This window comes from Ailuropoda melanoleuca, chromosome 7 (genome assembly GCF_002007445.2).
Source record: "Ailuropoda melanoleuca isolate Jingjing chromosome 7, ASM200744v2, whole genome shotgun sequence".
NCBI lineage: Eukaryota > Metazoa > Chordata > Mammalia > Carnivora > Ursidae > Ailuropoda > Ailuropoda melanoleuca.
The window spans coordinates 96,423,405-96,448,784 of NC_048224.1; the positions used below are offsets into that span (position 1 = coordinate 96,423,405).

The 25,380-nt window shown below is 37.6% G+C and overlaps 1 protein-coding gene across 2 annotated transcripts in view; it reads right to left on the bottom strand.

Moving 5' to 3' along the window:
- Nucleotides 1-25,380, bottom strand: part of DIAPH3 (diaphanous related formin 3) — a 484,281-nt gene that overhangs the window by 213,567 nt on the left and 245,334 nt on the right. For both annotated transcript variants that reach the window (XM_019796633.2, XM_019796631.2), the window contains one exon: nt 2,552-2,791. In XM_019796633.2, coding sequence (XP_019652192.2) covers nt 2,552-2,791 — 240 coding nt within the window. The remainder of the gene's footprint in view (nt 1-2,551; nt 2,792-25,380) is intronic.

Sequence of the window (25,380 nt, forward strand, 5' to 3'; positions counted from 1 at the left end):
CGATCAGACCTCATCTCTTGTCAACAGCTCCTCTGCAAGGAAAGCATGAGGGAGGGCATATGGTCAACTCTTTGTGAGTCCACTGGACTTCTGAGATGCAAGCTCTCAAGAGCAATAGACACTTAACACCAAGAAACAAACTCCAGTTGATTTGCACGTGTAAACTTCTCCCTGACCTTGCTCTTCATCTTCTTTGTCTTCCTTTGGTTCCCTGCTCAAGAAAAGCCTGAATCTGGCAGTTGTGCTTGCCTCCTTGGCATTCCACCTCCAACTTCATTTCACCACATTCTCACAGTTCCCTAGATGCTCCTTAAATGTGTATATGACACGTTGCCCCCTCCCCATCCTACCCCAAATCCTTTTGCCACTACCGAAGCTTGCACTTCCATTGTCTCAACATACAGTCACTGTTTCATAATAGACACACATTGTTTCATAACATTTGCTAATAATGAAGGGAGCTTCCATCATCTTCCCCATCTATCTCCTCAGCTTGAGTTCTTCGGTCACTTGCTACACATCAGCCAGTCACCGAGTCTCTCCCAACTATAAACCCCTAGGCCAGTGCTGTCCAGGAGAATAGTCTACGGTGATGGAAATACGCTATATTTATGCTGCCAACACACATGGACACTCATTCACTTGAAACGTGGCAAAGTGACTGAGGTATTTCCTATTTAAATTTTAATTAATTTACATGTAAACAGCCCCACGTGGCTAGTGGTACCAGGACTGGACAGTGCAGCTCAACTTCCTTCCATACTGCTGTTAGAATTACATTGCTATGGGACATCTCTGAGAATATCACTTGAATTAAATAACTAACATGTCTCCATAAATCTTCACCATCAGGCATAACGCTGGAGGTGTTTTTCAATCTAAACCAATTTACTGTTTCATTTCCATTTTCTCCACACCTCTCCCGCCTAGGCTTCCGATCACTTGGTGTACTCACATATGCAGACCCTTCATGCCAACTGATGGCTATCACCTAAAATGCCTTTCCCTCTCAGGAACATCCACTCATACTTCCAGATTCAGCTCAAATTCCTATTCCTGCCTGAATGCTTAGCTGTCCTCCCTAAACCGAGCTAGCCTCACTCTCTCTCTCAGCTCTGTTGTCATAATTTCTTGGATATAGCTCTATTAAAAATTTTAATCATAATGGTTTACATCTGAAAAACAGGCGTTCCGTATATGCCACGTAAATAATTACATCCATTCGATGAGATGATCAGGTCAAGCATTTGACGCGGGAATAAATAAGCACTCTATACATGTGCAAAGTCTTCAACACATGTTTACAAATTGCAGCCCCCATGCTAGGGATCTTAACTGAATATATCAGGCTCAGAAAATTAGAGGAAAATAAAAAGATGGAGACGGAGTAAAGCAAGCTCACAAGCTGTTGATACCAACAGGAGGCTTAGGTTAGGAAAATTGTATAAGGAAAGTCATGAAAGCACTGCAAGATCAACTATTCAAGCAAACCCAAAGCTAAAACTGGACTTGCTTCTCACCTTCCCTAAGTGGCAACAGCAACACAGGTCTCCCCCACTACCCGAAAGTAGAGCGTTCCCATGAAACCTTTCATAAGCCAAATGGCATAAAGCAGAGAAGCAATCACCATTTTGTAAAAGCGGAAATCCTCTTCGGATTTCAGTTTGGAAACAGGTGCATACTAATGTAGGTCTCTTATACAAGCAAAGTTGCGTGAAGTGAGCTCCTGGACAGCAGGGAAAACCAGCCATCAAATTCCTTAATCAGGTAGTATAGATGTTAGCAGGTCAAGAACAAAAGAAAGCTTTTCTTGTGATGTGTAATGGAGAAGAATTTGTTGTAAGCAGATCAATAAAGCACTATTACTACGGCCTGCTTCTGAGGAAAGAGCTCTGTTACATAAAACAGTGAATATATTTGCCATAAGGACATTTAACCTGTGGAAGAACCCAGGATAAAAAAAACCTAATCTCTAAACTTACTTAATTCTCACATCCTTTAAAATTATATTTAGACAGAAACATTTCAAAATCATCAAAGACATCCGAGGCATGTTTATTACTAATAAAATGATTTTCCCTTTATATGAAGCAGTCTCATTCTTTTCTCCCTTTAGTCAGTTTGCAAAAAAAAAAAAAAAAAAAAAAAAAAAAAGCAAAGAAATATTTAAATACTAAAGGTAAAAAATATAGTGGCAATCCTAAGCAATTCTCAATACGTCTATACCATCATTTGCAGCTACCTGAATTGAAGATGAGATTTAAATAATATTTTGATGTTCCATTTCATTAGTTTGGGAAAGCATAGGTTTACAACATAATTCTGTTATTAAATAAAATCCTTCCGTTGGATTTGCAGATCAGAGAAAATTAATATTTGGATTTAGCTCTGAGGTTGAGTAAATTAGCTCAGTTCACTCTGGGTTTGGGTTCATGGTTTTGTTCAAATTCTTGATAATGAGCACATCAAAATAAAAATATTTAAATAATGTAATCAGGACATTTCAGAGTAAGTGTTAAGGCAAGTATGTGTTTTAAAAAAACAAACTCACTTTACAGAGAGAGCTAAGGTTAAATCCGAAGGTTTGAGCATTCCGGGAGCCAGCATTCATGTAGTTTCCCATTAGCAATACAAGTTCCAGCAACTTGCTGAAGCTTTTGCTCTTCTTTATCTCCTCGCAGGCAGTACTGACAGCCATGATGTCAGGTTTGATGTTGTTCACCTGCTCTTCAAACTGAAGCTTAAAGAGAATAGCACTGAGCCGTGGCCGTAGTCTCTTCACATTGCTCATCTGATTGAAAAGAAAATAGCAGATTTCCTTTAAAATGCATGGTATACTTTAGTACTGTACGACTGCAAGTAATCTGGGATGATTTATTGGTATGACAGTGCCGAGGAAGCAATATGTCCCTTCAAACTGATAGCAGGGAGACAGAACAGCCCTGCTTGTTTTACTGAGCAATCAAGAGTCATTCCTCAAAGAAAAAAATTAACAATTTAGATGCTCAATGAAAAGAAGGCTTTAATTCAATCAATGACAATGGTCAAGTAATCAAGTACATATAATTTCTTAACAGAAACCAAATTTTTAAAAAGGCAACATGGTACAGAGGCAACAAATTACAAAGCATTTCTACCATTAATTTTTGCTCGATATAGAAAATGTGGGGTCATGTTTAAACATTCAGAAAGATCCAAAGAGGGTTTGTGTTCTTCAAATAGCAACTGCTGTCCTCAGAAGCCCTGCTGACTAACAGTATGTGTTAGATGGAGGGAAAGTAAATAGGTCCCAATTTGTACTAAATGGACTTTCTTGAGAAGCACAGCCAAGTAGAATGACTTCTGACGCACACTAAATTAGCAGGGTTGGTGTTCAGGAATGTGGGTGTAGCCAGAGACAAAAGCCACGCAGAGCCACGGGTCCATCCCACGCCAAGTGAACCTTGTTCGGGACTCTGGGTTCCCTTGTTGCAAATGTGGAGGGGTTGAAGACTTTAAAAAGGACAAAAAGGCTAGAGGGTCAGCAAGTTCTTGCCTTGAGCTTACTCCTGTGTGTTCTATCCCAAGGGAGGAGAAGCGCCATTTAACTGAAGGCTGGAGACAAAAGGCATTTAAGCTATGAATTCCTTGGCTAAATATACTAGGGATTTGAGACATAAAACACCTTGGTGAGGCAATAACAGTAAAACTGTTGAATTTCAACAACTATTATAAATACCAAAAGCAGTGTGAGGCAAGGTCAGGAAAGAAAAAAATAGTGACAACACCAGAGGGTTAAAATCGGGAATAGTTCTGTTGGTCACAAACCCTAAAGGAAAAAGAAAAGGACAACGTCACACAAAGCTTATACGATTTCTGTTCAAGAGGCACAAGCCTATCTGCTCATAATATAATGACTGTTATTTAAAATTAAATAGGCCAGACAAAAGCCTGAGTTTATTAGATTCAAAAGGCTATTACAGACAGCGCTTGGCTGTCACAGTACAGCCCAGCATCCCCGTCTAACCACAGCTGAGCATTAATAAGGGGTTAGCTCTCCGGAGATACCTCCGAGAGAACATCGTCGGATGGACCAAACCCATACAGTGCCTGAAAAGTTGCTTAGTAAATAATATAGCTAAGTCACATTTAGTGTTCTCCCTAGCCACCTGACAGATTAAGCATTTATGTGGATACAGGCAAGATTCTAAGAGTTCGACTAATGTAGTTAATAACCCCTCTACAAAGAGCTTTAAGAGATATCTTAAAATTCCCAGAGCTCAAGGAATGTCTTCAAGTTTGCCTGTCTGGAGGAAACTTTTTTTTTTCCTCCTACAAGACAGTAGAGACTGTAAGCTCAAATAAGGCTTAAAAACAAAGCAAAACTAATAACGGTTCCATAGAATAAATATAAAATGTTAGAAAGATAAAGTGAAGCCCTATCAGAATACCAACTCTGAGTGGGCACGAATCCTTCTGTTTGGACCTCTAGGTCCAGCACACAAAGAAGAGTTAAGCAGAGATCACTTCTCATAAAGTCATTTCATGTGTCTTAAATGTTCCCAAATGGGTTAAATTCCCTACATTTTTATCCTTAATCGTTGCAAATGGCGTTCATATTATATTGGGCCAATTCTGTATAATGCTCTATTACATTTACTAGAGCCTTTAGAATGGTAAGACAAAGGAGTAATCACCTGAGTACACACAGTTATGGGCCTTCAACAAGTGCATGATGCGCCCATGGCAGGTTTTCCACCTGTCCCCTCATTCACGATATTTTGCTACTTTGCAGTAAACAAGAGAAGTACCCCAGGAAAATGAGTATTACAAAATATTACTTTGAACCTATATTAAAGTACTACTTTATGCACAAAGAGAAAAAACTCTGCTTAAATGCTTATATTAAACTGCCCCAAAATATGTTAAAGCTTTCCTGCTGACAACCTAACCATATGTAGCCAGTATAAAGTAATTAATTTTCCTAGAAAAATATAACCTAGATTTCCGTGAGTAATGAGTCTACCTGGCACTGGGGACAGGTACCTTGAAAAGACAGAGTAAGTGTATGATGTAATGCAGAACAAAATGCTATGAGTTCATGAAAAAGCCTGACAAAGCAAAGTCAGGAAAGGAATCCTAAAAAACACATCTTGGAGCAACATCTTTTAAAATTAGATGTCCTCTGTATATTGTTTTTCCTTCCAAATTTCAAAAAATATTTTGGCAAATATGAAATTTATTTTAGGGAACAAAATCACTGAGCTGGAAAAGAACCCAAGAGATACCTGGAGCTCATTAAGGTCTTGAGGCCATGATCGAATAGCCTACTCTGATTCTCCAGGACACGTGGCTGGCCCTGTGATTTAAAAAAAAACAAAAAAAAAAACCCAAACCCATAAAGAATGATAACATTCTAAGATACAGATCTTAGGATCTATGATAATCACAGGGTTCTTTTTGTCATTAGTCAAATCAAAGTCTTTAGTCACATAGGATCAAAGAAAAAAAGGGTTAAAAATTAGAAGAGAATTTTTTGTTTAAATTCCTAAAGCATATTTCTTTGTCACGTCACATGACCGGTCAACACAGGATTTGCATTCTGTTTGCTTGCTAAGGAGCCTCTCATTTGTCTGCTACAGGCGAGGCTGGATGCAGAAATGGAGCACTACAGTGCTCAGATAATCCTCAGTGGTAACAGAAAGTCACTGCAGGAGAAGGAGGAGAAGAAAGAGGTATAAAAGTTTAACTACAAGATAGCTAATAATGAGAATGCTAGAAGAAATCAGAATTCCACTTTCACAGTAGTATCCTTTCAATTTATTGTTACGGAATCTTAGCAATATAAACTCGCATCACCAAACTCGCATCACCAATAATGAATTGTAATCTGAAGATCAATGTAAAGGCATAGAAAAGAATGTGAAAATACTTTGATTTCCCTGTTGTTTGAAAGCAGGAGGCAGGGTTCCTGCAATCTCCCTGCCCCATGAGCATAGGTGGCCCATGCCGCAATGAGAATACCTTTAAAACAGTGACTGGTGAAAATCCAACCACAAGCAATATCCAGAACGCCAAGGGTAATCTTTAGTCGCACTTGTGTTTGTTGGCAGCATGAGTGTTGTCGAAGAGATGAAATGAAAGACCTTTAGAGAATAATGAACCAACAGGTACCCGCTCAGCGCTGTGTGAGTCTCCTAAGTCATGACTGCCCCCCTTGGATCACCCGAGTCCTTCCATCTGTCTTAAAGGCTAAAAAGTAGAAGTAGTCCTTAGGAAGAAGTCACCTTCCATCATCTCATTATGTTTTTCACATGTAATTGTAATGCTATCCATTCTTTTATCAGGAAAAAAAGAAATTTTTATACCAACTAGGTCTAATACCATATCTGGTTTTTATAGAAAAAGAGATATTCAGAAACCAGCTTATTAAAACTTGCTGGGGCGCCTGGGTGGCTCAGTCAGTTAAGCGTCTGCCTTCGGCTCAGATCAGGATCCCAGGGTCCTGAGATGGGGCCCAGCATCGGGCTCCCTGCTCAGTGGGGAGCCTGATTCTCCCTCTCCCTCTGGCTGCTGCTCTGTCTAATTGTGCTGTCAAATAAATAAATAAAATCTTAAAAAACAAAACAAAACAAAACTTGTTGGGTTCCCCCCACTTTCTTGCCTGCAGACTTATGTAGGCTCCCCTCAAAAGAAATTTCAGGACATGCTCCGTATCTTTGTTATTCTTCCCTGAGGTCGTCTTTAAAACTATTTTAACCATTCATTTGGCTAACACTACAAGTAACCAACTGATTGAAAAGCCACTCATTTCAGTCTTAATGGACTGGCCACTCTAAACCTTTACTTCATATACTTTGTACATGTATCAGGAATAACAGAATAGGATTTCACAAAGGTTCAAGGACTCCTTCAAGGTCACATGCCAGTAGGACAAGGCCTCAAGCTAACTTGCTGCCAATCACGTGTTCGTGCCACTCAGAGCACCACAGTGTGGAAATTAATAATCACAACTTAAAAACCATCTGATACTCAAACTACTCCTACGCTTTTCCAGGAGTACGAATGGACTTTAATTGCGCCACAGTAGTTCTTAGACAAAACACTACGGAGATGACCCTGCTGTGAGCACTGCCTGCTACTACTTCAGACTCCTCTCCTTTCCCAACCACCTCCTGTTGTGCTGAACTTTTAGTATTTTCCAGATTTGTGCTGCTTGTCCCCTCACACTGCACTCTCTGCTCATACTTCCTCATTAGCTAATTCTTCCGTTCTCTGTGGGAGAGGCGCAATAAGCAAGGAGAATGGGAAAAAACAAATGCTTCGTTGTCCAAGACAAGACTAGAGAAAATGACGAAGGGTTGAGGGAGGAAAGCAACATCTAAGAAAGCAATGTGAATCTATTAACAGAATTAAGACACTCAGAAAAAAAGTTTTTAACTTGATTTCTTAAGCTAAACTACATAAAAAAAATCTGCTCTTTACTATTAGTTGGCCACTATTTTCAAGACTTCCAGAATATGCAGGAAAAAAGAAAAGTTCATCATGTCAAGAAACGCATAGAAAGGGGCAAGTGGGTAGCTCAGTTGGTTGAGCATCCCTCTTGATTACGGGTTAGGTCAAGATCTGAGGGTCTTGAGATAGAGCCCCATGTCAGGCTCCACATTCAGCAGGGAGTCTGGTTGAGATTCTCTCCCTCTGCCCCTTGCCCTGCTCACTGGCGCTCTCAAATAAAATCTTTAAAAAAAAAAAAAAAAGAAGAAGAAAGAAATGCATAAAAAACATAGCTATTTAAGTACCTTATGTCTGGGTAGTGCTCAGGATACAAAAAAAAATTTTTTTTTAATAAATGTGCCCTTACGATATTAAAGCTCTGAAGCTAAAATTATTTTTTTAAAAACTACACAACAGCAACGTACATATGGTATGTTTTTTTATATTTTTTCATAGGAGCAAAGCCAAGAATTATACAAAAATTATTAAAAGAATAAAATGTATATTCCTCTAGCTAATCAAGAAATAGAAAATTTGTTATAGCCGTCAGATATTGCTTTATCTTTGCTTACAAGTACTTATCAATTCTGGACCACTAAGGATTTCACAGGAGGTCCAAATAAGTTCTGTCGATGCTCAGGATCTGTAAGTGGGAAAGCTAGAGAGCGAGAGACTTCTTATTTAATTTGGCAGTCTTAGCAAATACTCTTAACACAGAAGTTTCATATCTGATGAATTAAAAAGCTGGCATAAAACCCAGAACCATTCTGGTGTCTAAATTCATTCATGTGTGCTTCCAGACAATCCCCACCCTACCATAGGAAGCCAATGTTTTGATTCGTATCACAATAACTTAGTTTTGCCTGTTCTTGAAATTTATATTAATAAAACTTTCAGTAAACACTTTTCACGTCTGGCTTCTCTCACTGAACAAAATGACTTTGAGATTCATATACATATAGCATGATTCGGTACTTTATTTTTATTAGTGAGCAAGATTTCATTGTAAATATATGCCAAAAATATACCATGTTGAGGGACTACCTATTTTCTAGTCTGGGGTGACATAGGGGTTAGGTTAAACAGGGAACTGGAAAAATGGTAGGTCAAGTTCTAACCCAAGGTACCTGTGAATGTGACCTTATTTGGAAAGAAGATCTTTGCTGATGTACTTAAGCATCTCCACATGAGATCATGCTGATTTAGGGTGAGCTCTAAATTAAGTGACTTATGTCATTTTAATTTAAAAAAAGGGTGGGGGGAGAAACAGAGGAGAAGGCGATGCAAGGGAGGAGGCAGGCTTTGGAGGCATCCTACGAGCGAGGAAACACAGAGTCGTGACTGAGCGCAGCTACCACAAGTGAGAAGACAGGCAGGGGACAGATTCTTCCTCAAGCCTCCAGAAGGAACCAACCTGCCAACACCTCGATTTAGGATTTCTGGTCTCCAGAAATGTGAGAGAATAAATTTGTTGCTTTCAGCCACCACAGTTGTGGGCATTTGTTATGGAGGCCCATGGAAACGGATACAGGACATTACGAATATTCTTGTATGGATCTTGTCGTTTCTATTAAGTATCTAAAAAAGAGAGTATAAATGTATGCTTTATAAGAAATTGTTAAACTGTCTGGCTAAGTGGTTTCTACCACTTGAAACCTGTTTTATATTTGATCTTTGCATGTTAGGTCTGTATTCCATTCCTCATTAATTATTCTGTGTAGTATGGTGCAAGACTTGGGATTCATTTCAGTTCATAAGATATCCAGCATCGCAGCACAGTTAGATACAAAAAAAGTTCCTTTCCCCACTCACTACACTTGAAGTCTCTGTTGAAAATCAGTTGATGGTATCTTCGAGGGTTTATTTCTAAACTTTCTAGAAAAAGTTTGTGTATTTTTAAGCCAAAATGTTACTGCCTTGGTATCATATCAGTAGTCTATGTCTTCCAAGTGTGTTCTTTTTTCAAAACTGATTTTTAACTCTTCTAGGTCTTTTGAATGCCATATGAATTTTTTGTAGCTTGTCAATTACCATAATAAAACCTGCTGGGATTTTGATTGCGAATGTGTATCATATATTAGAAATCTAAGATCATTTGGGGGAAAAATGAAATCTTAATACTAAGCCTTCCATTCTATGAGCCTGGTAAATATCTCATTTATAATTTCTTTAATTTCTCTCAGCAATATCTTCTGGCTTTCGGTGTAGAAAATTAGCAGGTTTTAGTGAATTTTTCATAAGTATTTTAAGTTTTTGGAGCTGAAGTAAACAGTACTATTTTTATTTTGCTTTCTAGTATATCGTGGCGTACAGAGAAAAATACAACTTATTCGGGAATCTGACTATTCTGTGATTTTATTAAATGCACTGGTTACTTCAACCAAGTTTGCTTATGCAAATTCATAAGGGATTTACAATAATCAGATCACTTAAAATAAAGATGGTTTACTTCCTCATTTCTAATGCACAGGCCCTTAATTTTTTTTCTTTTTCTTATTATGCAGGTTAAATCATGCATTATAATGCTGAACAGAAGTGTAAGAATAGATAGCCTAGCCTGGATTCCAATCATAAATGACAAAGCATTTAATCTTTCACCATCAGTTATGAGGAGAGTTACAGCTTTTCTGTGGATGTCTTTTATCAGGTTGAAGAAGTTCCTCCTATTTCTAATTGCTAAGAATTTTTATTTATCATAAATTCAAATTCTGAATACTTCTCATTTTGCATCTACTTAGATAATGTGATTTTTCTCCCCTTTTTTTCTGGTAATATGGTTAAATACATTAATTTTTAAATGTTAAGCCAACCTTGTACCACTTGGTCATGACATACTCTTCATGCACTGAAATATTTGATATAAAATTATTTTGTTAATTTTTGCATATATGTTCAAGTCTAATTCTCTGTACTGAAATTCTTTTGACTCCTGATATCGTAATTTAAGAATCTGGTTTTATTTTTCAGTGTTTGCATTCAGTTCAAAATAGCTTTTACTTTGACCCACAAGTAATTAAAAACCACATTGTGCAATTTTCGAACAGAGAGATGTTCCATTATTATGGTCCAGTTTAGTTTTAACAGAAAACCTACTCAGCAAGATTTCAATCTTCCAAAAATTAACAAGACAGAGCTGTCTTGATTTTCTATATGTTTACTTTGGGGGGGGGTCTATATTTTTTCTAGAATTTACTGAAAAAGGGACAATAAAGGCTAAGATTAGGGAGTTATCTATTACTCCATTTAACTCAGCCAGTTCGTGCTTGATGAATTTGATGCTGTTATTAGGAGCTTATATATTTAAGGTGATTATTCCTAGTAAATTACTCCTTCTATCATTGCATAATATCACTATTTCTTATAATATGCTTTCCCTTGAAGTATACATTCTCTGAAATATACATAGCTAGGCGACTTTTCTTATTGTTGCCGTTTTCCATTTGTCCCCTCTGCTTCTCAACTACAAAAGCGGGGAAAAAGATGACAGAGATGTAATCAAACAGTTTTTAGTATTCCATTTTATTTTTTTCTACTGGCTTCTGAGTTCTGTCTCTTTTCATTATATTTTTTCTGGTTGCTCAAGGACTAGCAAAATGCATCCTTACATTACTGCTACATCCTTAAGTATCAGTCTATGTAGTGTTACTATGAAGTAAATATTGCATCCATATATGTTTTCCTTCTCCTGCCTCAGCCTTCCTCCATTTCATACCACCTGATTCAGTTCAGCTTTGTAATGTTTTAACAGCACAATCCCATTTGTTGTGCTCCCATCACTTGCACAATTACCATCATATCTTTTACTCCTATGGACATTATAAGCCCCATCCTGCAGTGTTTTGTTTTTTTGTTTTTTTTAATTATCAGTTTTCTTTTAAGTAATTTATGAGAAGGGAAAACAGTTTATTTACTATTTCAGGTGCTCTTCATTCATTTTTGTGGATCTGAGTTTCCATCTGGGATCATTTCCCTTTGACTTGAAGGACAACATTTAGCATTTCTTGTAGGACAGGTCTGATAGTCACAAACTCTCTCAGTTCACTGAAAAGGTCTTTATTTTACCTTATTTAGGAAAGGGTATCTACTAAAGAGAAAATTTTGAGTGTACAGGGTTTTTTATTATTATTTCAACACTTTACATCCTTTGTTGACGTCCGCTTTCTATTATTTCTGCAAAGTCCGCAAAATCTCCCGTTTACCCATAAGCAATGTGTCTCCCCCCCAACCCCCACATCATGTTACTTTCATGATTTTTTTCTTTATCTGGCTTTCAGCAGTTCGACTGAGATGGGCCACGGTGTCTTTTTCTTTACATTATCCTGGTTGGAACATGCCAAACTTCTTGAACCTGAAATTTCTGCTTCTCACTCAATTTGGAATTTCTTGCCATTATTTCTTCAAATGATTTGGCAGCCACAATCTCACTCTCCTCTCCTTTGGGGACTCCAGTTATAGGTGTTTTGGAATGACTGGTATTTACTCAATAATACCTAAGGTTCTGTTCATTTTTTACACAATTTATTTTTGTCTACACACTTAAGATAAAATAACCTCTATAGAGCTGTCTTCAAATTCACTGACTCTTCTGCTCTCTCCAATATGCCATTAAACCTACACACTAAATATTTCAATTCAGTTATTAAACTTTTCAGTTTGAGAATTTCCATATGGTAAATTTTTATAGTTTTCATTTCCCTGCAGAGATTTCTCAATTAAGACCATGTTGTTGTTGTTGTTTTTTAATTCCTTGAACATAATTTCCTTTAGTTCTTTGAACATATTCATAATATCCACAGTAAAGTCTTTGCATGTGAAATTCCAAATCTGGGCCATCATAGGTCTAGTTTGATTTTTTTCTTTGATGATAGATCCCATTTTATTTTTTCTTTACTATTTAATATTATAATATTCCAACAACTGTTGAGTTATAATATTGCTTTGAAGAATGTTCACTTTTTAAAAAAAAATTTTTGATTCAAATTCAGTTTAACATATAATGTATTATTAGTTTCAGAGGTAGAATTTAATGATTCATCAGTTGCACATAATATCCAGCGCTCATTACATCAAGCATCCCCCTTAATGCCCATCACCCAGGTACCCCATCCCCCCACCCACCTCCCCTCCAGCAACTCTCAGTTTCCTATAGTTAAGAGTCTCTTATGGTTTGTCTCCTTCTCTGTTTTCATCTTTTTCCTTCCCTTCCCCTATGTTCATCTGTTCAGTTCATATGATATTTCTCTTTCTCTGACTTATATTATGCTAAGCAAAATAAGTCAAAGAATGTTCATTCGTGTTTTAGCAGGCAAATCACTGGGTGATCACCTTACGTTGTACAGGCCTGAGTTACACACTATTAGCATAACTGATGGAAGTAAAAGGAGTTGCCTAGCCCCTCTAACTTGGTAGGATTATCTCCCAACTTTCTTCCCAGAGGAGTCAGTAAGACTTGATTATCGGTTTCCTTAAGGTGGGTCTAGAATAAATACTTCTTTAGGGTGTGGTCCTCATTCCTAAAGTACAACCTTTCCAGTTGTTTAAACGCCAAGTAAGTAAATGAGGTGCTAAGACGACCTCTCTATTTGGGCAGAGCCAAAAATCCAATGCCTCCCAGCAATGCTGGACCTCTAGGATCTCTGCTCCGTTCGCAACCTGTAGCAGGTGCAGTGTGACACATCCTGTTCAGAATAGGAATAGGCCAGCCTCCAGGCGCAGACTCCGTGGAGATCTGCACAAGGAAGACCGGAGTCCCCTTCTGCACAGTCCTTCTCCCTTCGATGCCCAGCAGATTTCAGCTGTTTCTACTGCTAGATATTCTGATCTCTGCCTCTTTTGCTTAGAGAAAAACACAGCTTCTGTTTAAACTCCAGTTCTCTGTGCTGTTAACTGTAAAACTTCCACTAGGCCAAAAGCAGGGCAATCATGAAGTTAGGATTTGTTTGCTTTCTCAAGGTTTGCAATTTTTCCTCCACTGGTTATCCACTGCCTTACAATAGACGACCTGCATATTTTGCCTAATTTTATCTTTGTTAGTGGTTTACACCGCTTTTGTTAATTTATTCCTAAGTTATGTTTTTGTTACTGTAAATGGAATTTTAAAAACTTATAAATTCAGTTTTAAGAATACCAAAAAAGAGACTTTATCCAGATTAACCAGCTAGTTCAGCTAGTTCTATTTTGCCCTATTTGCTTTATCACACTCTCTCCCTCCATCTTACACACACACACACACGCGCGCGCGCGCACGCACACACACACACACGACACACTTGGTTAAAGTGATGCTCACCAGTTCTTCCTATGTCAAGTTACTATACTTTTCCTTTGTAACTAAATAAACGATTTATAGGGAGATACTTTAAGTCTATGTGAATAGTACATATACAATACATTTTCATCAAATTTTCACCTTCGTGTTAGTGGGGACAGCCCATTGAGTAGAATATTATAGTATTTACACAATTTTATTAAAAATGCACTTTAAGACCCTTTCAGAAGGCCTCACAAATGAGACACAAAGCAGCCAATAGGTACAAGGTGTAAACCTTAAGCCATATGCATGATACAACTGCCTGGCTCTACAGTAAGTTCCGTGAGTCCAGCTTCCCCCTTTCCATTATGTTTCCAAAACGGTCTCAGAAGAGAATATGGAAACCTATATAATGAGATTTGGAGAATACAGAAAATGCTTCCCAGGCACTAGATGATACTTGAATCTAAAAAAGACAACCTTAAAACAATGTTGTTTGCAAAGTGATGAATCATAAGAGACCTTTTTGCTTATAACTACAAAATGCTTTAGGCTTTATTTCAAATGAATGATGTATGGCTAGTAATTAGTATGTGACTGTAATGATGTTTTGTTTTGTTTTTGCAAATGAAACAAATTAAGCAGATTGTGCCATAAAATTTCAATACTACATAGAGGGTCTAACTAGAAAGCATCATGTTGCCATACCAAAAACAACAAAGAAACCACATTTCCTATGATGGGCTTAAATGCCCCACTTTTCAGTTGTCTATTTAGAAGATTTAAAATCCCAAAGAAAAGAAAATCCCAAATTTCTAAAAACTTAATTTCAAGTTCAACGATTTCAAGCTCCCACTTGAACATTCTAAGTAATTTGTATCTATTATTAACTCAAAGTTAATCTTCAAATACTAAAAATAAATTGCTCCAGTAATGAAGCATACAGAAACCACCACTAAAAACAACTTCAGGTACAGTGGGCACCTACAGCAAACAAACACTAGAGCAGTGGCCACCCCAAGAAATAGGAGTACTACCCTTTTAGTGGCATGAAAGTGTGAGCTCATAGCAAAGCAGTAATAGTTAGTGGTTGAGTGAACAAGTTGCCTCATCTATGAAATGGTAATGCCTACTTTTGGAGTCATAGGAGAGTCAGATAAAATTACTTGTTTGTTTATGTATCAAATATTTTTTGAACATTTACTATGTTCATTGCTTTTGGCCTTGGAGATTCAAATTAAAAATAAGATGATAAGGACCTCATCCAAATGGAGTGTGCTATAAGTAAGCAAGCAGAGAAAGGAAGAGAAAGAGAAAAACAAATAGGCAAGATCCTTTTAGATAAGGACAAGTGCTATGACTAAGTAGGGTATAGGAGACAGAGAATGATGGGCGAGATCATATGATGTGTGCTTCCATGACGAAGTGGTGTTTGGGCTGAAGCAGAGGGAGTTGCAAGAGTAGAGGCAGCTCTGAGGTGGGGACAGCAAATGAGTAGGACTGCAACACAGTAAATAAGGAAGGGAGCGGTAAACTATGAGTTTCAAGAAATAGATACTCCATCATCTTACAAACTATAATAAAATTAGAAACCATTTGAAATTGCAAAGGGAAATTCCTCTTCTGGCCAAAGATGGAAAAACAGGGACAGACTTAGGCCTCGAACAATAGATTTCAGACAGTGGACACCAGGCAGTGTGGGACAGTGGCACCTGAAAAAGGGGAAACAAGGTGAGTGCTATGACTGTGCCAATTCACTTTTTAGAAAGTGTTTCCAAGGAGCAGCACAAGGAGAAGGAAGCAAGGTGGAGTCGGCTGTTCTACATAAATTGAGGAGAGACAGGTAGGAGTCAGATAATGCTAAGGCAGCCGGAGTTCTTGGGACCAAGTACCAGAAAGGAAAGATAGCAGAGAGAGAAAGCTCTGGAGATCTCAAGAGGTTCCCCGTGTGTTTTTAGCTCTGGTACTGATCAGCACAGGCATGTGAGTCAACTGCTGGAGGCTGGGGAAAGTATCAGCTAAAAGCACTAGAGATAACTATGCCTGATTCTCACACAGGGTTGGGAAGAGTACTTGCTCTCATCAGCCAGAGTGGGAAAACGTCAAAATTCATGGGACACTGAGTAGAATACTCAGAAAAGTAGTGCCTCACTCTTGGGATTAAATAAGCTCTAGCTTGAAGGCTACTCTGATTCCATGGAGCAAAGCTTAAATACAAGCATATCAGGTATCAAACTGTTGGCAAGTAATTTAACTGCCTCCCAAAACAAAGCTCAAGAATATTTTTAAGAGTACAAAAGTATCCAGAGTACAACATGTTAAAAAGAAAAAAATGTGGCACCCAAACAAAAATTATTAGTCACCCAAAGCAGCAGGAAAATATAACTATTGGGGAGAAAAGTTAATGAATACAGATATAGAATTCCACAAATGACGAAGTACTAAACGGGAACATTATTATAAAACTATTTCATATGTTTGAGAAGGCTGTAGAAAAATTGAGCATTTTAAGGAGATGAAAGATATTTTTTAAAATACCCAAGCTAGAATGTCTAGAGAAAAAAATTACAATATATGAGATGACTGAAGGGAAAAACAGCAGATTAGACACCACACAAGAAAAAACTGGTACACATAGTCATGGACATTATCACAAATGAAAAAGATGAAAAAGAAAACAAGAAAAGCATCAGTGAGTAAGGAACACCTTCAAAAGGACTAATATATATGCAATGATAAAATATATGCAACTTAAATCCCTGAAATAGAGGAGGGAGAGAGAGAAAAATTGAAAAAAAGTAATGGTGACAATTTTCAAATTCAATGAGAACTATAAACCCATACATGCACAAACTCAGTGAACTCCATGGACAAGAAACCTGAAGAAAACTACACCCACGGTACATCATAATCAAATTGTTCAAAACTAGTGATGAAGAGAAAAATCTTTGAAAACAGACAATAAAGAGAAAAGACATGTAGAAAGGAATAAAGATAAGAATGATGGCAGATTGTTTGCCTGAAATAATTCAAGCAAGAAGACCACGCAGAAACGTGTAGGAACACATTTGGAGGACTGAAAGAAAAAGCTATCAGCCTGGAATTCTATACCTATGAAAACACTTTTTAAAGTGAAGGTGAAAAAGAGACTTACTCAGACATACAGAAACTGAAAGAATTCATTAACACGGGAAGAAATGTTACAGGCATTTCTTCAGGGAAAAGGAAGAGGATTCTAGATGGAAGTCAAGATTTGCATGGATAAGTGAAGAACACTGGAAATGGTATTTACGCAAGTAGATTTATAAGACCACTGATTGTTGGAAGTAAAAGCAGTAACCATGTGTTATGAGTTTTAAACCCACGCTGAGGAAAATGTAGAGTAACAACAGCACAGAGCCCTCCAGTATTGGAAGACAGGAGTACGTTGTTTTAAGACTTTATATCACATATAAAGTGGTATAACATCACTTGAAGTTTAAAAAATAGATACTAGAAACACTAATGCAACCATCAATAAAACAAAGAATAATAATAAGTCAACAAAAAGATAAAGTCACCAAAATACTCAATCCAAAAGAAAGAGTACCAAAGAATAGATGAGAGAGAAAATAAATAACAAGATAGTAGATTCAAAACCCCACCACATCAGTCGCCACATTAGAAGAAAATGGTCAACACTAAAAAGTAGAAATCATTAGATTGGATTAAAAAACTTATATGCTGCCTGTAACAATAGAAGCGTAAAAGGAAAAGAATGAAAAGGGTAGACCATGTTATCAATAATCACAATAAAGCTGGAGTGGCTATATCAATACAACACAAAGTAAATTTTAAAACATTTAGAGTATTTTAAGCTTAGAGGTGACATAATGTCATTTAGAAGTTTGGTTCTTCCCCCCCCCCCATTTAGCTTTATAAGAAGAGATCACTAGCAGCTCTGTGGAAAAGGACAGTACATTTAAAACGGGAGGCCTAGGGCCTGAAACACACCCAGTAATCAGCAAAGAGTAAAAACAAAAGTATACACAGTTATGATGGAATGGCCCAGTATCACCATCCTTGAGGGTTTACGTTTTCTCAATAATATCATTCTAAAATTAATACCCACACTTTATTCTATTTTAAATTTGGCTTTCCCGTTACCATTCATTAACATGTATGAAACAAAAGCACTCTAGGCATGGCAATCCCTGACTGACTTGCAGGGCTTCATTTAATAAAAGAGGGATTATGAGAAATCATCAAAATACCATAAACATGATACTTACATTTAAGAGCCACTTTGGCTAAATCCTCTACACTTGCAAGTGGTTAATTAATTACATGCTCAAGATTGATCAGTGGACCAGATAAAAAATAGTCACAGAGTGAAAGAGAAGGTTGGAACTGAAAGTAAGATCCCCCCAAAATACATATATATATATATATATATATACACACACACACACACACACACACACATATACAACAAAGTCAGATCCTTAGATGTAATTCTGGCCAGCTGACCCTTTTATCTCTAGCTCTAGAAGTTGATCTCACAAGCAGACATTCAAGATCGGGGTGGGACTATGGGGAAGCAGGGTCAGGGGTAGTGGAGGTAAGAGATAAGGACATAGGAAAAACTGTTGTAGATTATTCAAAAGTAATGAAGAATAAGAGGGCCTTTTAACATTTGCTAACTACCTCATATTTTAAGGTAACAGCTGTCTCCAAATACCCTTAAATGACCAATTCCTTGCCTTCACTTTGATTTCTCCTGTGCCATTTTACAAATTCTTGCTCTTTCCCTGATGCCAGAATATTAATGGCAAAGGTGTTTCTGTATTTATTCCAAACATAAACCCATTAAGAATGACACCTTGCTGTATTTCTTAGTATTGACTGCTTGTAGTTCTTATTTTCTGTTTCTACATGAGGACAAATAAAATTCATTCAGGGGCTTCTAAGAATAAAATCAATGGCCTTTCAGAAATTTATTTGGCTTTTGGGCTTAGGTTTCAGTTCAAGCCATTGATTTGGTGGGTGTGTTTGGGAGCATTCAAACCAAATCACTGTGAAACAGTTTTCTAGCAACTCCTCTGCCCTTCGGTCATTAAGTATGTCTGCTACGTTGTCCGAAGATGCAGAGGGGCCAGGTCTGAGTCTGCGTTTCAGGCAAAATGGGGGAACTATGGAGTTACTGATTAAGGTGTGGTTGGACTAAGGGCATCTGATGGCAGGATTCAGGCTATGGCGCAGAGCCATGATTAAGAACAAATAAGTGGAAACCTGCATTTTGCGGGAGGATAAAATAGGGGAAAAGGTAGTCTTAAATTGGCAAGGGAGGTAACTAGTAAAACCAGCAGTCAGAATTATAGATAGTTCTAAAGGAGATTGTAAGTATCTAGTGAGAAACAAGGGGCTAAGAACATAGCAGATAAAGCCACTCCTAAGAGAAAAACTTGGAAAAGTAAATGAGGCAAAACAGTGCATCAAGTAGTAGAATGAGAGAAAACAGAATGGTAGACAGAAAACTAAACAATCAAGGGAGGGACTATCATGAAGCTAAGTGAACTGGCTTCTCTTAATTACATTCAAACTACAGAATACTTTTTTAAAAATTCTGGGTAAGAACTTAGGCAAAGCATGAATATAGTGTCAAGAAAACCTAGACAACAAAGCTGCTGGAACCCTTACATCCTTTCAGAACTTACCAGCATTGAATTGATCAGAATGATTTAGGTGCTTTACTGTGGCTAATGCTTCCAAGGGCAGCTACCTTCAAAGGAAACACTGATAAAATAAAATAGACAAACTCTACTTGCCCAGGGCATAAAACTTCAGTAATGCCACAGTGCTTACTGCAGGAAGAGAAACCTGCAGTGACATCAGTGAGCAAAAAAACAAAACAAAAAACAAAAACAATAGAACACTGGGTCCAATCACAATTTCAGCAGAAAACCACCAACTATGAGAACTCCTAAATATATCAAAATTTATGCTAAATCATGACAATTTAATGTATCAATATAAGTTAATGTACTGTAAGTGCTATAGTACACACACACACAATTAAGATTTTTCTAGCAGATGGGAACTTGGACAAATAGAATATGTCACATAATTTGGTAGTGATGAGGCTGGTGGTGAAAAGTTAACGTTAGCTTTTCAATAAAGGGGGCGGGGGAATCCCTTTGTTCCCTCTCCCATCCCTTAAATAAATAATAATATGTGGACTTAGATACAAAATTGCCATCCATGGTAAAGAAAGAAAAATAACATTAATAATGGATAATAGTTGAGTTGCAGGACAGGAAACTTGACCCAATGTTAGAGGAAAGAAAACAAACACATTTATCCTTTCAAAAGGGCCACATCTGGGTATGGAAGATAAGGATGTTTAATGAAACATACAATTCAATACGAAACGAAAATATAAGCAAAGACGGAAAAGGAAAAGACAAAACAAAACTCAGACAAGTACTATAATGAACCAGAAAAAATACAGGACCAAAACACCGGCACCTTCTGTCTCAGGACCCACAGCACAAATTAAGTTAAATGAAACTATACAATTAATTCTGGGTATCCCAGTAAAGTTTTCAAGGGCTCTCACCCTTAGCATCCCAGTGCCAGTTTTCCGTCAACCAGAGGACAGAAAATGAGGGAAAGTCTTCTCAGTGAAGTCAGTGGTCAGGCCACAAGAGTAACGGGCCTGATAAGGCAGTTCACATTCCAGAAACATCTATACTCATCAGGCTTTTCAAGGAAGGACAGAGGATTTCCCTCTATCTGGGCCCTGAGTTTCTGAAGATAAAAACGGTATTTGGTTTCCACAAAGAAAAGGAGGGATAGGGTGGGTCCTAAGCAAAAATACAATGTAGGCTAAAGATTTTAAAACACTTTCCCTTCATTTGCCTTTTGCCCAACTCCTGTATGCATCTACTTCTTTGCTAATATATCAGGAGACTTTTATCTAGAAACAACACAGTATGGTGGAAACAAAATATAATACAGAAATCCTGAACATGAATCCTTCTCTTCTGTTTATAAGATGTGGGGGTTAAGTCACCTACTCTATATGAATTTCAGTTCTTGCAATCCTAAAGGGCAGCCATGAGGGATATATCAGGCAAATGTATTATCACTGTACAAAAGTCAAATAATTTAACTGTCATGTAGTTGCTTGGCTGCTCTATGGTTGCTCATTTGATGCAATACTTATATCACTGAACTGAAACTCCAAAATTACTCTCCCTCCTAGCATTAAAACCCTCCTCTAAGCAAAACAAGTCTCAAATATTATAATGAAAAAATAATCATACTAAACTAACATGGAGTCAGATTCTAATCTCTAGCGACCCCACTGCATGAGATGACTCACAAGCAGAGGTCTAACCTGCTGTGTTGTAATATCTCATAGAGTTAAATTCAATTTCTAGTATCTTTTTCTTGTCCTCAAGCACAATTTCTATAATAACCATCAAGCTGTTTCTGTATTAACTGGATGTTTTTAATTTCAGGGGATTTCTAAGACTAAGGTCTTCAGTTGAATAGAGCTGGTCAGGTCTACTTAGCTCAAACTTTTGGCTCTAACATGCGCAACTAATATCAGAAGGGAAACTTATCCTATTCAGGTTTTCAGTAACTTGAATGGTTCTCTGGAAGGTTGTTCCAACCATCAACACAAAACAACTATTCTGGCACCACATCTCAACACGAGATCTGGGGGTCAGGATAACTGATCATAACCAAAATGTTCCTTGATCGGTACTTACTTTTGTCTCATACCCTTACTCATTACCTTGGCTGCTTTGTGCAACACTGAATTCCACATATTTAAGAAATACACAAAGTACAAAAAGGCTAGAATATCTAAACATTGTTCAAAAGGAGTTAATAAATAATTGTGGGGTGGATAAAATCATTGAGAAAGAGGAGGGTATGAAAAGAAAGCAAAAGACAGAAACTGAGAAAGATGCTGATTTAAATATTAGAAGAAACAGGAAAAGAGTCAGGGAAGGAGTCAGACAATCAGCACATGGGAGCTGGAGGAGAAAACAAGAAGCAAGTAGATAAAGCTAACAGGGTGAAATGCTGACCACAGGTCGAGAGTCTACAGAGGAGACACGAAAGGACTTACATTGGATTTGGAACGTTATGCACAAGGTTGTGCATAACCTGAAAATAATTCTTAATACGTAATGGAAGGAAAATCACACACATAAAACATGCAAGAGGTTCAGAGAAGAGAGAGAAAGAACATTCCAACTGAACATTAGGAAATGACTCAAAGCAAGAAAGTGGGTCTTCAACTGGATCTCAACACATGGGAAGAAAAACATTTAAAACATAAGTCTGATAACAAGAGGATAGCAGCTAACATAACTGGGTACTGATTCACTACTGACCACCCATGAATGCTCCCTTTAAATCTTACCACAACCTAAGGAGATAAGTTCTAAATTCACATACATTTTATAAATACAGAAAATGAAATTGAGGCGTGTTCAGAGAACTTGTTCAAAGTTTCATAGCTGGTACATGGTAAATTAAGTATTCAAACCCAGATCTGTCTAATTGGGCTAGAAATGCAATGAAGGATATTTGAAGGAATTTGGAACACCAAGACCAAGTTGTTTTAACCCAGATTCATGTTTCAATACTAGGAATATGTTCCATAGCCAGCCTCAGGAAGCCCAGAGCTAGATAGCCTTAGTATTTCAGTATTTAAAATAAATCATAAAGTACCTTATGGAAAATATATTCATTCATCCATCAGATACTTATGGAGTGCTTATCACATGCCAAGTAATGTTCAAGACATTAGGAATTCACCAAGAGATACCTGAGAAAATGATTCCTGAGATGACAGATATTCTTATGATAGACTTAATAGATAGGTTAATGGACAAAACATAATATAATGAGAAGATGACAAATACTTGGGAGAAAAATAGAGCAGGGATGAAGAAAAGAAGTGCTTTAGGCAAGTGGGCATGCAATTTCAGAGTACTCAGGAAAGACCTCCAGAAGTTGACATATGAACAAAGACCAAAAGGACATTAAGAAGCACACCATTTTGGGTATCTGGTGGGAGCAAGGTCCACGGAGAGTAAACAGCAAGTATAAAATTCCCAAGAATGTGACTGGCACTGAAAAGAACAGTATAGAGGCCATGTGGTTAAAGCAGAGTTAGCCAGGGGAGCAGAGTAAAAAATGAGGCAAGAACACCAAGGCAATGGCAGATTCTACAGAGTTTCCACTGACCTTTCTCTGAGGTGGGAAGCCATTATAGGATTATAAGCAGAATATTATCTCACTAAGATCACTGGCTGTTGTGTTAAAACAACTGGCTGAAGATAAATTAGGTAGGGACTATTTATTATCAAGTCTTTCATACATTTTACATACATGTTATATAAAACATAAGCAAACACTGAACCTTTTTGTCATCAAGTGAATAAAGAGAGAAGATCAAGACAAATCACAGCTGAAAATTCAAACTTTGTGAGAAACTCAACAGTTAGGAACTCCGGGAAAGAGCTTACTATTCTGATCATGCTGTGTTTTCATTAGTCCTAATAAATTAAGGAATTGCAAAGTTATTTAATATAGCTGACATTCTACTAATTTCAAGGGAATGAGGGTTAACAAAAGCTCAGAAGAGGATTCATTTGGAGCTCAATTCAACTTACCCTCCCACTCCACAGAGAATACAATTTGTAGTATGTGAGTGATTTTTTCCCCCTTACTGGCAGGATTTGACATTACTATTTTTATGTCGATTTGAACTAAATGAACTCAATACCTTGATTAAATGAGAGGGTTATTTTATCATGGAATATGCCTACATATTTTTGGCATTTTAACTTTATCTTAGTTTCTGATATAGGCACTATACCTTTAGTAAGATAATGTGTTAGAGATTATTCCATTTTCTTTCATATGAGAACAAGATTTAGAGGCAAAAGAAGTTTTTTCTTTTTTTCCATAGATACATATTCTCATGAACACGAGCTTCTTTCCAAAGGTCCCTGATGAATTATATTCTACAAATGCCAAATAGCCCTCTCACCCCAGTTCAAACTTAGTTTTTGAAACAAACTGCAAGAGTGTCATACTATAAAAATCACCTGGTACAATCTCCTAGACCAGGGATCACAATTTTCCTCAGAGAGGTGGTAGCTGTAAAAACAAACAAAACCTTGCTGATGGTGAGTCTCTCTCTTGGGAGAAGATTGGAAAAAAAAACAAAAAAACAAAAACCCCAAAAAGCAAAACAAAAAAACACAGTAGGGTCTGCATATTTTGCCTTGCCCTTCACTGCCTCCTGCATTGCATTTCTAATTCACTCCCTAGGTGATCTCATCCAGAGCCACAGCTTTAAATACCATGGCCCCAAGTTTATGCCTCCAGCCCTGAACTCTTAGCTTACATCCCAACTACGTACTTCATATGTCCACTTGGAGGTCTACAGACCTGTTAAGTGATGCTCCTTCCCAGTCTGTTCCTCTTGGAAGCCTTTTCCTCATCTCTGTGACTGGAAATGCTTGTCTTTCTAGTTACACAGGCCAAGAACTTTGGAGGCAGCCTGATTTGTCATATCCAGAATCCCATCTATCCAAATACATCTAGAATCTGACCATTTACCCCAGTGACAGTGTCATCCAGCCTGTCAAGCCAGCACTATTTCTCACCTTCATCATTAGATCATGAGAAGGGCCTGTTAACTGGCCACTGACTTCAGTTTATGCCCCCTCTCCACAACCTGTTCCCCCACACAGCTACCAGAACAATTCTCATAAAGCATCAGACTGATCATTTCACTTATTTGAAACTCTGATGGCTTTCTTAGAATAAAGTTCACAGGCCTCACGCCATGGCTCCAAGGCCCAGGTGGTCTAACTTCATCCCTTACATCCCCCTTCATCTCCTCCTTACTCTGCCGTAGCCACTGTCCTTGGCTGGACCAAACTCACTTATCCCTCAAAGTCTTGGTGCTTGTGGTTTCCTCCACTGTAACATGCTTTCCCCAAGACAGCCACACAGCTAACTACAGTCACTTGAGCTTTGGCTAAATATTATCTCTTCTAGCCTCGTTAATCTCACACACACACATACATGCACCCTCACCCCACCACTTCCTGAGGAGTATTTATTATTACTTGATATTACGTTATATTGTTTATGTGTATATTGTTATCATCTTCAGAAATGTAACACCAACAAGGAATAAGAGACACGTCCAATGCACTTCATCCAGGGCCTAGAGCAATGCCCAGTGCACAGTAAGTAGTCAATAAATATTTATCAAATGCACAAATGAATGAATCATTTCTGAACCTCAGGAGACAAGGTATTAAAATAAAAAGATCAGATAGATGGTGCTGCAGTTACCAATACAATTTCAAGGTCACAATTCTTCCATAAAATATCTGGCTATCTAAGCCCCTCTAACATCGGAAGGCCAGGGCCTACACTAATGGAGAAATTGCTACTTGGAGCCATTTTGTAAGAATCTAATGCAAGCTCAAATCAATATTAGAATGGTTCTTAAATATACTCAATCTATTGGCAGTGAAGCCATGTTAAGTTCAACTGTAAGAAAACCTCTAATTTTCTGTATACTTCAGTATATTTGGTTTAATTGATACATCTGTTACACATTATTT